Below are 14,212 nucleotides of genomic sequence, written 5' to 3'. Positions count from 1 at the left end.
CACATTTCAAAACCTCTCTATTCTCTTCTTCTTCTTTTTGGTTATTTTCTATGTATTTTTAGAGAAAATATTTGGGGCTTTCTCCTCCAAATTTTCCTATTTATGTTTGTAATTTCTATTCTAGTTATGAGTTTCTAATCTTTTTAAGATTATTAAGGTGTTGATGAAACAATATGTAACTAGATAGTGTTTATTTTGTATGTTGATTTCCCATTTTGTGCAACAAAGTTTATGGAATTTTTTTCTTCAAATATCTTCTTTCATCTTAAATATCATGTATTTTGGATTGTTAACACATATTTACACTTTGTTCTTCATTAGTGCAAAAACATAATATTCTTTGTGTAAGATGTGTCATTAAATTGTACACATCCATGCTTAGAACAAAAATATTATGTTTTGCCTTATAAATAATGTTCATTGATTTATTTGTTATTTCATTTGATTTACACTAAATACTTTGAAATTATAATTTTGAAAAATGAAGAAAAATCTTATCTTTTTAGAAGTAATTTGTGCTTAAAATTATAAATCTATTTAGAAAATAATAGTTTGATTTATTTTAACTATTACTAAAACTTAGGAATCAATGTACTTATAAATATTATTAAATTTATATTTTGTGGATTCTAATCCTTAATAATCTTATTTTACTATCTTGATTTCTATTATTAATTTATGTTTATATATTGTCTTTAATATCTTTATTATTATCTTTTAGTTTATTTTCTTGTCACAAATTCTCATCAATCTTTAGAGCTAGGTTAGAATTTATTAATTTTGGTTTAAAATAGTTTTCTTTTCGATTTTAGACAACTCCTTTGGGTTTGACATCCTTGCTTACACGATCACTATTCTATATGAACGATTCGTGCGCTTACTGTAGACCGTCTATAGAGGATTGAGTAACAATTATGGTTGTAACAATGGATAATTAATAGCGTATCTATATTTGTTATAGAGCATTCTATGAATTCAATAGTGCAATTCCGAGTCTATAGTGGAGTCACGAGGAATTAATAAGTTAGTAAATTTATTTGTTAGATTTATGATAACTTATTGGAGCTTGATTTCATAGGCCCATGGTCCCCATTGTACCTTAGATAAAATCATCTAGATAGTTTCAATTAATTGATTTAATTATCAATTAGAATTATCAAAGTTGACCAGGTCAATTTTGGATAGTTTCAAAGAGTTGTGTATTTTTTAGAAGAAAAAAGAAATTATGGCAGATTTATTAATTATGATAAATTGGTATCTAAATTAATAAATAAGTTTAAATCAAGGTTCAAATTATAAATAATTAATTTGATAAAGGATTTAAATAATTATTTAATTAATTAAATCAATAGAAAATAATACAAGCCATGATTTTAAGTCCAATGGGCTTATAATCAAATGGAAAATTTCATAGGCCTAAAGTCCATGATAATTTCGACTTAGGGTTGTTAATTGACTATTATTTTATTGATTTTTTAATTAAATTAAATGATCTAATTGAGTCTATAAAATGAGTGCTTAGAGAGAAGTCAAAACATAAGTTTGACAAGTCATAAGTCAGATTTTCTGATAGGTTTTAGATTCTCTCTAAACACAAGTCATTTTCTAAGCCTCTTTGATTATTTTCTCTTCTTCTCTATGTACATATCTCATATGTTGAGAATTGCCCACACTAATCTAGGTAATTCCAAGGATACATTGGAAGACTGTGAAGAAATTAGAATAACGGTTCAGTTTCTTGATAATACTCTGCGACAGAAAAGAGACAAGAGTTAGAGAAACTGAAGGAATGACTCTTTCATTTCGTTGCGTATATTTAAGTATTTTTATCATTGTTTCTCTTGAATTCAATTTTAAAAATATGTTGTATGTTATCTTATATTAATTTGTTTAATATTAGATCTACATGAAAATAAATAAAAATCCTGTATAAGCTTTCCCAACAAAAAATGACCTAATTTACACTAAACATTCGCATTTTAGAACGATTTTTATTCACAGATTAAGTGATCAATTGTATTTTCTTTGGGAAATTTCATGTTCTATGCATAATAATTTAGTGAAATTTTTTAATATGTCAACATAATTTATTATCCAAAATATATGATAATTTTAATTTTTTGGACAAAAATACATCTGACATTCAAACACTCATTTTCTCTCTCAATCTGAACTCTCTCTTTCTAACATCTCTCATTCTCTCACTCTCTCTCTCATTCTAATCGTGTAGATCTAAAAAAAATACCAAAATTAAAAAAAAAATCATCTGAAATGGACACTTGAGTGAAAAAATATGAACCTCCAAAGTTTTCGTCAAATTTCAGTGCAGAGCATCGAAATTGCATTGAAAAATCATCATTTTGCCCAAAAATCAACTTTTCATGATTACTGTAATGCCCTGGTTACCCTAGAACAGTTACGGTGAATGGTGAACTGGAAATTTGACCCGTTACCCGAGTCCTTTGGTTAAAAACGTGCTCTAAATGTGATTAATAGGTTAAGGTTGAAAAACCAATAAAAGGAAAGGATGTTTTACATTATAAACTGCTCTGCAGAGCTATCAAAACATTTATAAGTGGTTCTCAATACAAAATGGTCATTACTGTTTCAAATTTACAATCCCGCCGACCTAAGCGGCAAAATAGGGTAAACCCCCTAGTTCCTCTGAGAACACCTTGGCCGTGGTGGTCAAGCGGCCGCATATGTACACAACATCACCTAAGCTCTCCACTCAAGGCTGGGTGAGCTTTTCTTTCCCTTTACCTGCACCACATAGCACCCATGAGCTAAGGCCCAGCAAGAAAACACAATATAACATGATATAATATCAACAATGATCATAATAATCATTCAGGACTATCAGTCCAAAACAGATAGGTGACAGTCACAAAAGTCACTGAAATGGGTACAGCCCCCTCTAGCCATGTGACGATAGGATCACCAGGGCTTAACAGATAACAAACCTTTCACAGCTTAAACAGGATAGGTGCATGGTGAATAGTCACCAACATAACCTTCCTCGTGACCATAGAGTCATAACCTTGGAACATCGTTCCCTAGCCATGTGACAAGCAGTCACCGGGGCCCTGTGCCCTGGCTCTGAGTAACTAGTCATAGACTAGCCAAGCGCTTATAAGTTTCATCGACCTTAGGGTCGGTCCAGCATTAATTCCATAGAGCCATTCAATGCCGATATCGATTAGATCCAATCTTCATTTGGCCCTGCGTTCATGACGCTATGCCATCTCTGACTCTTAGGTCAGTAACCCTGACTAATCAGTACATGTACAAGTATACAACATTCACTAGCATATAATATGCAATCCATGTCCATATTTATCAACCAACATGCCTCAGCAATAATCATGCATGTCATATACATATACAGGGTGCAGCTGTATTCATACACTGTTTTCTTACATCAGATTCGAGCTAGGATGATAAAAAGAACGACCCTTGAGAGCGATCAACCTTTAGTCCTTTAGCGGTCACCTAATCATAACCAAACACGGGCCATCATTAATAATAATGATCAACATAGGTTCCCACACCAATATCTAACCTCCGAGAGATCAATCCAAACTAATCCAAGTAGCAGGGACACTCCCGAGGCCCATAACTAAGTTCCCGGGGTCAAAACGAGCAAACGGGGCGAAAACAGGGCAAGGGCTGCGGCCCTGGCACCTTGGGCCGCGGCCCCCAGAGTTTTCTGAAGCAAGGGCCGTGGCGCCCTCCATCTAGGGCCGCGGTGCCTAGCAGGTACAAAAACCCTCCACCTGCTTCTTCAAAGCAGGGCCGCGGCACCCCAAGAACAGGGCCGCGACCCCCAACTCTGGGCCATTCCCAAATGTATTTTAAACACTCCAAAGCCTCCAAAATCATACCTAAACATTCCCCAATCATCAAAACAAAGTTCCCAAGCTTCCCAATACTTCAAAACCCTCAAAACCCAAGGTTCAAACAAACCGAAAACTCAACGATTCACAAAATCAATTCAAAGCTTAGAAACTCGGAAAAACTCAAAACTTAAACTTCGATTACCTTTGATTGGGTTGTTTTCTGTCAAATCTTTCGGTTAAGAAGCTTCTAATCTTTCCTAGGATCGCTATGCCTCGATCCTCGCTTGATTCCGACTCCTAGAACTCAAGATTTCTTCAAAAAGGCTTAAACGGTAAAACGAACTATTGAAAAGGAGAACGAGAGGTTTTCTGATCGTACGTTCTATCTGATAAGCTACTTCAAGCTTAAGAAACCTCAAATAAAACCTAGTGCTCGGGGTCCCAAAAATGGGGGATATTATAGTCAAAACCTCCAAAATTTCACCCTGATCTCAAATATTCCCAATTCATCATCAAATAAACATTTCCATTACCCCAAAATTGACCTTGTTATGACAAAACCGCTAATCCACTCTATATGACCGTCTCATGCCGAATAGCTCGAATATATCTCCATAATAATGGAATCTCATTCACAAATCAAGTTATGCACCCAAATACACATATTCACTCTCAATGGGCCAAATTATCAAAACAACATAATTATTCAAATGTGGACCCACATGCACGCATATAAAATCATATCATAATATAATTTACATATACATGCATATTATCAACTAATGGCATAATTAAACAAATATGGCCCTCCCGGCCTACTATTCCCACCGTTAAACTATATCGGAGAATTCGGGGCATTACAATTGCATCACAAAAGCATCGAAATATCATCAATTTTGTATCAAAATTGCATTGATTTTGTATCAAAAAATCATTGTTTTGGCCAAAAATCAAGTTTCATAATTGCATCGCAAGAACATCGAAACGCCATCAATTTTGCATTGATAAAGCATCGTTTTGGCAAAAAAAATATATAAAGATTTCATGATTGCATCGCAAGAGTATCGAAACACGATTGTGATGCAATCATGAAAACTTGATTATTGGCCAAAATGATGTTTTTTCGATGCAAAACCGATAGTGTTTTTATGCAAAATCGATGGTGTTTCAATGTTTTTGCGATACAATCATGAAAACTTGATTATTGGCTAAAACGATGCTTTTTCGATGCAATTTCGATGTTCTGTACTGAAATTTGACGAAAACTTTGGAGGTTCATATTTTTTTACTCAAATGTTTGTTTTAATTGATTTTTTTAACTTTAGTATTTTTTTCGAGATCTACAAGATTAGAATGAGAAAGAGAGTGGGAGAATGAGAGACGTTAGAGAGAGAGTTAAGACTGAGAGAGAAAATGATTATTTGAATGCCAAGAGTATTTTTATCCAAAAAATTAAAATTTTAATACATTTGGGATATAATTTATATTGGCATATTAAATTTTTTTACTAAGTTATTATACATTCGACCATGAAATTTCCGTTTTCTTTTAAATGTACCATAACCTTCTTAAGTAGAGGTGTGTAAACACTTACTAAGACTCAATACCAAAAAATCTTAAGGCCCATTAGAAGTCATAATTTTTTCTTTTAAAAAAAAGCTCAGATAAAATACTTGTTATAGTGAAAAAAAAGATTTATTAAGTCCTATAGCATCTTGAAAGAACTTTTACTACATATAATTAAAATTAAATTATATAATTATTCTAAATTTTAAATAAAAAAATAATTATATAAAAATATTAAATTGTAATTTTACTAGTTTCTTACTTTATTTCTTTCTTTCCTACTAAATAACATGATTTTTTGAGGGTTTATACATTTTTTGTACCTTGCATTTTGTTTCATTATCTGTTTAAATCATGTGCTTTAACAATTATTTTTTTATCTAAGTTTTTTGAACTAAATTACAAATAATTTAACAAACTAACATTCAGATGAAAACATAATTATTCTGCCTAACAATTGTGTTGATATATTTAATTTTTTTTTATCAAAATTATGTTAAGGGATCGATTTAAAACATTTTACAATACACAGTAGTACACAGTATCCAAAAAATAATATATTTTTATTATTACGTAATTTTTCTCAATCTCCCCTTATTCTTTCCTTTCATTTTTCTCAACTTTCAATGAATATATATATATATATATATATGGGGAAGACTTCTCAATAGTTACTACCCATAGATGGGTACTAACAATTATGATGATTTGATAACATAGTTACTTGGTATAGCAAGTCACCAACATGTAAATATTTTTTTTCTACATTAATTTCGAATTTAGTTAATTTTCTTTTGCCATAATTAATGTTGTGTCCAACCAATGAGAAACACTAGCTACATTTAAAAATTGACATGTATTTGAAAAATAAAAAGTTTACAATATTATTTTTTCATAATAAATACATTTTTTACACCAGGTAAACCTTCCAAAATTTTGAAAAATCCAAATTTACTTTTAGAAATATTAATTAACAACTATAAATATGGACCATTGCCCATATATATATATATATATAGATATACATTGATGTTTTCAACAAGTCATCTATTTCTCAGCAATCTAGTATTAAAGAATTCTTCAGAGCACATAAATGGAGGACATCAATGACAAGTGAAAGATAAATTCTACAATCCAAATATCAAACAGCTTCATTGTTCATGATCATATTCATACATGTCGCTCTCTTTACAGATTATTAAATACTTTTCCCATGCTAGAGACATTGCCAAATTAAGCTAGCGAGTATTATTCTGCATCACACGCTGCACATTTTTTATGAGGCTGCCCTTGAAACTGCACAGACAGGGAGCTCGCCATCGATGTGTAGTGTGAACATGGTTCTGTAAGTTACTTTTTTAGTGTCATCAGCTAACTTGAATCGGAAAAACCGAAGAAGGGCAATGGATAGTATCTTCATCTGCCGGTATGCAAAGTCCTTACCAAGACAGATACGAAGGCCTGCCTGCAAACCATTCCAAAAGTTGACACAAACAGAAAATATATATGTATATATTAGTTTGAATACTACAATGTCACATACGAAAAACACACCCAATGGTACATACGTGAAATGCTATGAATTTGAATGGCGATTCGGGCTGAAAAGTTCCATTGACAAGCCATCTTTCAGGTCGAAATTCTTCAGCATCTTCTCCCCAAATATGAGGCATTCTTCCCATGGCATAGGAAATGTAGTATACTCCATCTCCTTTTTTAACTTTAAAGCCATCAGGAAGAGTATCATCTATATCTGCACATCTCCCATTCTTGATGACCATAAGGGATGCCATGTAAATTAAAGTTAGTAAAATGATAATGGCTTAACTAAATCAGTAATTTTCTTTCAATTAGTTCCTAGTTCATGTTATATTATCCAGTTGAATAATACTGATAAGAATATTTGTTAAAGAGCTTACTACAGGGACTGCAGGGTATAGCCTTAAGGTCTCTGTCAATGCTGCGTGAAGATAGTGCATTTGTTCAAGAGCAGCATCAGTTATGTTTTCTATGAAATCATCGATGCTGTGTGTGAAATCACCAACGACTTCTCTTATTTCTTGTGCTAATTTCTCCTGTATTAGAGGGTTCTTGCATAGCATGTAGAAAAACCAAGAGAGTGTATTTGCACTGGTATCTTTGCCAGCAATTATAAAGTTCAGAATAATATCTCTCAAATACTTATCATTCATTTGCTCTGGATCCTTCTTGCTCTCCATTAGAAACCTTGAAAGTATGTCCTCCTTGTCATTCTATGAAAATCAAGATGACACAACAAAAAATAAGTTTATATAAAATGAATAAGTAGACAACAAGAAGCACAGAAAGTAAATGCTATGGTTTCTTGAACTCACACAATCTTGGTTCTGTGCTAACAAGTTCCTCTTGTTCTTGATAAGTTGATTCACAAAATCATCAATGACTTTAATATTCTTCTTAAGGGCAGCTTCAGAACCGATGCTAAAATATCTTTTTAATTCCCATATTGGATCCACATAGCGCCCATATGTCAAAGCATTTGAATCATCAAAGGCTTTCATGAAGGCACTCCCTTCTTTGTTTGATCCCTCCAAGCAATTCAATTCAACCCCAAATCCAACTTTGAATATAGAATCCAAAGCACATCTCATAAGCAAATCCTACCAAAAAAGTAAGCATATAAGAGAAAGTTAATGAAGAGTTAGTTGTTAGTACAAATTGTCATAATTTATGAAAAAAACAACTTTTAAATACTATAATTTTGGTATTTTCTAAGCCAAAACACTTCTACAAACTTAGCTAGAGAAGATTTAGAAAACGTGACCTCATCAGAGTATTTAGATTTCTTGCTCTCCTTGTTCTATGCTATATGTATGTCGTTTTCTTGCTTGTTTTTTCTCATATATAATTTTATAAGGGTAACAAAAGCCAATAAAACAAAGTGCCAGCAAATAAGAACTTCAAGTGTGATTAAAATTTAAAAGACTTCATTGGTTTCACCGGTCATTAACACAGTGAGTAGCTGCCAAAAACAAAAGTTAGACATATAAACCAAATAAGACTAATTCACGCTACTCACTTGCATATCAAAAACCCGACCCGAAACCGAAAACCGGGAAACGGCTCCGACGAGTTTATTGGCATTTTTTCTAAACACAGAGCAACTAAAATCTCTAAGAACTCTTGTGGAAAACTCAAAGCTGGCAAGTTTCCTCTGCTGCCTCCATTTGTCTCCATCAACTGCAAATATGCCATGGCCAAGGAGATCGGTTGCTATAAGTTGGTTGGTTTGACCTTTTGAATACTTATCGAAGTGGGTTTTGAGAACATGCTCGATGTTTCTCGGGTCGGTGGTGTAAACTTCGCTATGGCCCCGGGCAAGTAGCCGGAAGGTTGACCACTTAGTGGCCACTTCGGTTTGGTAATCGTAGAGTTTACTGAAGTATATGAGTTGGCTAAAAACAGTGCCGTTTACAGGTGGATATGAAGGGTCCCTTATGGACTTTCCTGTGTAAATTTTTAGCAGAAACAAAGAGAAGCTTAGAATAATAGTAAGTAATGAAACTGCTATGAAAGTGACGATGATGTATAGGATGCCCATTGGTTTAAGATGAGTATACCAAGTGGTATATAAGCTCCTATATAGACGTCTTTATTTATTTATTTATTGATTTATTTATAAGGAAGTAGCAATTTGCAACTCACTTATAAAAAATTGCAAGGAACTTGCAATTTGCAACTCACAAATAAAAAATTCAAATATTATATTATATATTTAGCTCCAGAAGCAACTTGCAATTTGCAACTCACATATAAAAAATTCAAATAAATAATAAATATTATATATAAAAGAATAACATAAACATATTAAAAAATTATTAAACCAATTACCAAAATATATTGTTTATGTTTTTAAAAAAAATATATATACAATATAATAATTTTTTTATACATAAATGATAATTTTTTAATAAAAATAAAAATTATGCATTATATATTATTGTTATAATGATATTTTATAATCTTTAAATTTATGTCAATATTAAATATCTAATCTTATATTAAATATTATTATAATAATAATAACATTTTATAATATTTGAATTCATATTAATATATTTTGTAAAAAATTAGGATTATATATTATTATAATAATGTTATTTTATAACATTTGAATTTGAATTTAAATTTATATTAATATAATTATTAAATATGTAATATTATATTAAATATTATTACAATAATAATATTTTATAATATTTGAATTTATATTAATATAATTAATAAATATATAGTTTTAAAAGTATATTTCATTAAATATTTAGAATATTCCGTTAAAGTTAACAAAAAACGAAAACTACAAATTTTCGTTATCTACACAATTTATATATATATATTAAATACAAGCAACGTGCAATGTACATTTGTTTAGTTTTATTTATATAATTTATTAATTATTTTTTTATCAAATTTGTATCATTTTCATAAAATTTTAAATAAATAAATAATATTATATATTAAAAAAATGACATAAGTCTATTAAATGAAAAATTAAACCAAAACTTTGTTTATGATTTTCTTAAATATATATACAACATGATAACTTTTTTAAACATTAATGATAATTTTTTCAATAAAAATTAAGCTTATGTATTATATATTATTATTATTATTATTATGATATTTTATAATATTTAAATTTATATTAATATAAGTATTAAATGTCTAATCTTGTATTAAATATTATTATTAGAATAATATTTTATAATTGTAATGTCCTAGATAGCCAAGACCATTACATTGTGTAAATAGTGTTAGGCTCGCTGACCGAGTCATTTGGTCATAAACATGTACTAAACGTGATTAACAGTTTAAGGTTAAAAATTTCAGTCAAAAGGAATAGTTGTCTCGTCAAGCGTTACGTTGTACATGGGATCCCATAATAAACGTTTACAAAGTTGTTTACAATTTCAAAAGGGTAATTACAACCAACCGATCTAAGCGAAAAAACTAGGGTTTGACCCTAGTTCTTTTGAGAAACCCCGACCATGGTGGTCGAGCAGCTGCATATGTACACAACGCCACCGAAGCTCTCCAACTCATGGCTGATCCAACTTCCCTTGCCTCTTACCTGCGCCATATAGCACCCGTGAGCCAAGGCTCAGCAAGAAAACTTAAACATGCTCATAAGTTGTTAATAACACGTTACCAAATCATAATAAGTATGCCTAGCAGTAATAACCCTACTCATGCATGCATACCATTCATATAAATGACTACTTCGTCATATATGGCTAGTTGCCCTAATTAAATGATTAATGAATCATACCGGGGCCCGTTGCCCAAAATACATGATTAATGAATCATACTGAGACTCGTTGCCCAAAATCCATGATTAATGAATCATATTGGGGCCCGTTGCCCAAAATACATGATTAATGAATCATACTAGGGCCCATCCCTAAGATATGAGACTAATAAGTCACCTCGGGGCTCACTGCCCTATCCTCCGTATAACTAGCCTTGGAGCTAGCCAAACATACCTAGCGCTTAATTTTCCACGGCCATTGGGTCGGACAAGCATATGATGCGCTCAGTGCACTATTGCTGCCCTTGACTTATAAGTTAATGCTTTCAACCAACGCTCAGGGCACTATTGTCGTTCTTGATTTATAAGTCAAGTCTTTTCTGTCAGATAATGCAAACAAGCATATATCATATATCAAATATCCAAATACAGAGCATTTCAACATGCTTAATCAACAATTACATGCATAATCATAATCATAATCATGCACATTCTCAGGGGCCCATGCCCTATTCATATCCTTGTTTAACAATCGAGCCAAGTCTTAATCACGTACATCACGTAAATCACGTATTGGGTGCAGTTTTCTTACCTCAAGTTCGAGTGTAATGTAAAATAAAAATGACCATCCGAGACGTCGAATTCTACTAAACTGGGTTGTAGGTTTGATCCCGAACCCATAGGTTTGAGCTCCTGCACTCAAACCTTCTTTGGCCAAAAACCTCTCTTTGTGCCGCGGCGCCCTTCAATTAGAGCTATGACTCCCCATAATTAGAGTTGCGACTCTCCACAAATCAGAGAGTCCAACCCTTATTTTCTCTGGGCACGGGCTGTTATATTATTTATAATATAATGTAAAATTATATTATATTATAATATAATGTTTTAGATTAAATAAATGTGACAAAGTGTGTCACATATTGTAACATATAATAGAGAGTTACAATATTTAGATATAAGAGATATATCCAAATAATGTAACATATTTGGTGTTACAAATTTGTAACTTCCAAATATTACCCTTTATTGTGTAAGATTGTTGTTACACAATATTGAGATAAATTTCATAAAAGCCATATGTGATATGGCTGTTAAAGATATGATTTTAACCCCAATAATGTGTTTTGGGAGTTACAAAATCATTTGGGAGGGTTTGGAACAGTTTGGAAAAACAACACAATTTTTTGTGCTGAAATTGGTCAATGGCCGCGGCCACCAACATTCAGTGGCCGCGGCCTGTGGGTCAGAGACCAGTGGCCGCGGCCACTAATGTCTCTGGCCGCGGCCACAGGCCAAAAACTGACCAAATTTTCAGTTTTTTCAATCTTTGTTGAACGGCTCAAAAAACCCAAATAACTCCCAAATCTCCTTTTTAATTCCATATTAATCCAATTAAACATTGGTAATAGCCATGGGGGTTGGTGGAATTTGAAATTCAAATGGTGTCTCTAAACTCCATAAATAGGAGCCTATAGCTCACTTGTAAGACACAACATTTCTATCCACTAGAGCACTTGGCTAGAAACACCTTGAGGCTTGATAATTCCAGAAAGCTTTTCCAATATCTGAGAGAGATCCCTTAGTGCTTGAGTTACGGGGAAATAAACTTTTGGACAAAGGTTTTAAACCTTGTTCAAGTTGGTGATCCCCAATCCTCTTCACTTAGGTTGTGTAAGTGAGAGTTTGATTGTGTTTCTGTTCTTCTTTTTATTCTATTGTTTTTCTTATTATTTCTCTTGTTCTATTTACTTGTATATTTTGTTTAAGAGTTGTAATCTTTTCATTTGGTCTAAACACTTTATTTTACTTATAATCTTTTGCTTAGAGTTGTATTCTCACTATTCTCTTCTTCATCATCATCTTCTTCTTTTCTTTGGTTTATTTGTATTTGCAGTTATAGAGTTGTAACCTTATTTAATCAATCTATATATTTACTTGTAATATTATTGCATAGAGTTGTAATATTATAATCATTTCCATTGAGCCAAAACATTTTATCCTAACACGGGCCACGGCGCAGCTCCACAGTTCATGAGGGTCGCGGCGACCCAAGTACAGAGTCGCGGCGCAACCCCGCGAACCCAGCATTCTCATATCCAACTCCTCCCAAAACTCACCCCAAAACTGTACCAAACCACAATTCAATCCCAAAACATCATCAATATATCATAGACAACAAAACTCAACTTTCAAACGGATTAAAAACTCACAAAAACCATAAAATCCAATCAAAGCTTAAGAACTTAAGGAAAACAAAACTAAAAAACTCAAAGCTTAAATTACCTTTGGTTAAGTCATTTTCCAGCTAAATCCTCAGGTTATCAAGCTTTTAATCTTCCCTAGAATCATTATGACTCTAACATCACTTGAATCCGAGCTTTAAAACTTGAGTTTCCTTCGAAAACGCCAACGAGCGAAAAATGAGAGAACGGGAGAGAGAACGAGAGAGTTGAACATGTTTTCTGTTTATGTCAGGTGACTTCGAGTTCAAGTAACCTTAAGCAAATCCCAAGGCTCGGGGTACCAAAAACGCCATCGGGAGTAAAATGGTCAAAATCCCCATAACTCCCTCCTAATCTCACTAACTCCAAATATTTCCTCGAATATTCATTCTCATTACCCAATTTTCCAGTAATGTACTAAATACCCAAAATACCCATTGACTCACCCTAAGTCGATTATTAGTCTCGTTGTGACTTTCCCGCTAACTTGTTCCCTAGGATTGCCTCGTATCGACATAATAATGTGGTCTCACACATATATCACATATATGCACATATATTCCAAATATACCCGTAACGGGCCAAATTACGAAAATTACCATTCTGGTAAGAAATGGGCTCACATGCATATTTAATACACCTAAACATGCATATCAAGTCATATTTTAATATAACTCTTGTAATCATACAATAATGCACATATATATATATAACATAACACATAATTTTTCATAATTTGCCATCCTGCCCCCCTAATTAAGGCCTTAAGCCTTATTAGGTAATTTGGAACGTTACAACTATCCCCTCCTTACATAAATTTCATCCTCGAAATTTTACCTGAACATCTCGGGATACTGATACTGCATATCTGACTCCAGTTTCCAGGCCGCTTCCTCGATCTTGTTGTTCCTCCATAATAACTCAACCAAAGGTATAGTCTTGTTCCTCAAGACCTTGTTCTTCTTGTCTGGTATCTGGACTGGCTGTTCCTCATAGGAGAGATTTGCTTGAACCTCCAGATCCTCGTAACTCAATACATGAGTCACGTCTGACACATACTTCCAAAGTGTCAAAATATGGAACACAATATGTACGGCCGACAGTGCTAGAGGTAAGGGCAATCTATAGGCCACCTGACCGATCCTCACCAGGATCTCAAATGATCCTACAAACCTAGGGCTCGACTTGCCCTTCTTCCCGAATCTCCTCACCCATTTCCATGGTGAGACTCTAAGGAAGACACAGTCTCCCACTTGGAACTCCACGTTCCTGCATTTCGAATCAGCATAACTTTTCTG

General features: G+C 32.9%; 1 protein-coding gene across 1 annotated transcript; it reads right to left on the bottom strand.

The window, feature by feature from the left end:
- Positions 1-6,435: 6,435 nt before the first annotated feature.
- On the bottom strand, positions 6,436-8,993 carry LOC133817102 (cytochrome P450 704C1-like). Its single transcript, XM_062249496.1, has 5 exons — positions 8,464-8,993; positions 7,760-8,044; positions 7,325-7,657; positions 6,974-7,174; positions 6,436-6,870 (listed from the first exon to the last, which is right to left on the bottom strand). The coding sequence occupies exons 1-5, from the start codon at positions 8,983-8,985 to the stop codon at positions 6,682-6,684; spliced, it is 1,530 nt and encodes a 509-aa protein (XP_062105480.1). The 5' UTR covers positions 8,986-8,993; the 3' UTR covers positions 6,436-6,681.
- Positions 8,994-14,212: the final 5,219 nt, after the last annotated feature.

Source organism: Humulus lupulus, chromosome 2 (genome assembly GCF_963169125.1).
Source record: "Humulus lupulus chromosome 2, drHumLupu1.1, whole genome shotgun sequence".
Classification (NCBI taxonomy): domain Eukaryota; kingdom Viridiplantae; phylum Streptophyta; class Magnoliopsida; order Rosales; family Cannabaceae; genus Humulus; species Humulus lupulus.
This window is presented reverse-complemented; position numbering and strand designations above follow the sequence as displayed.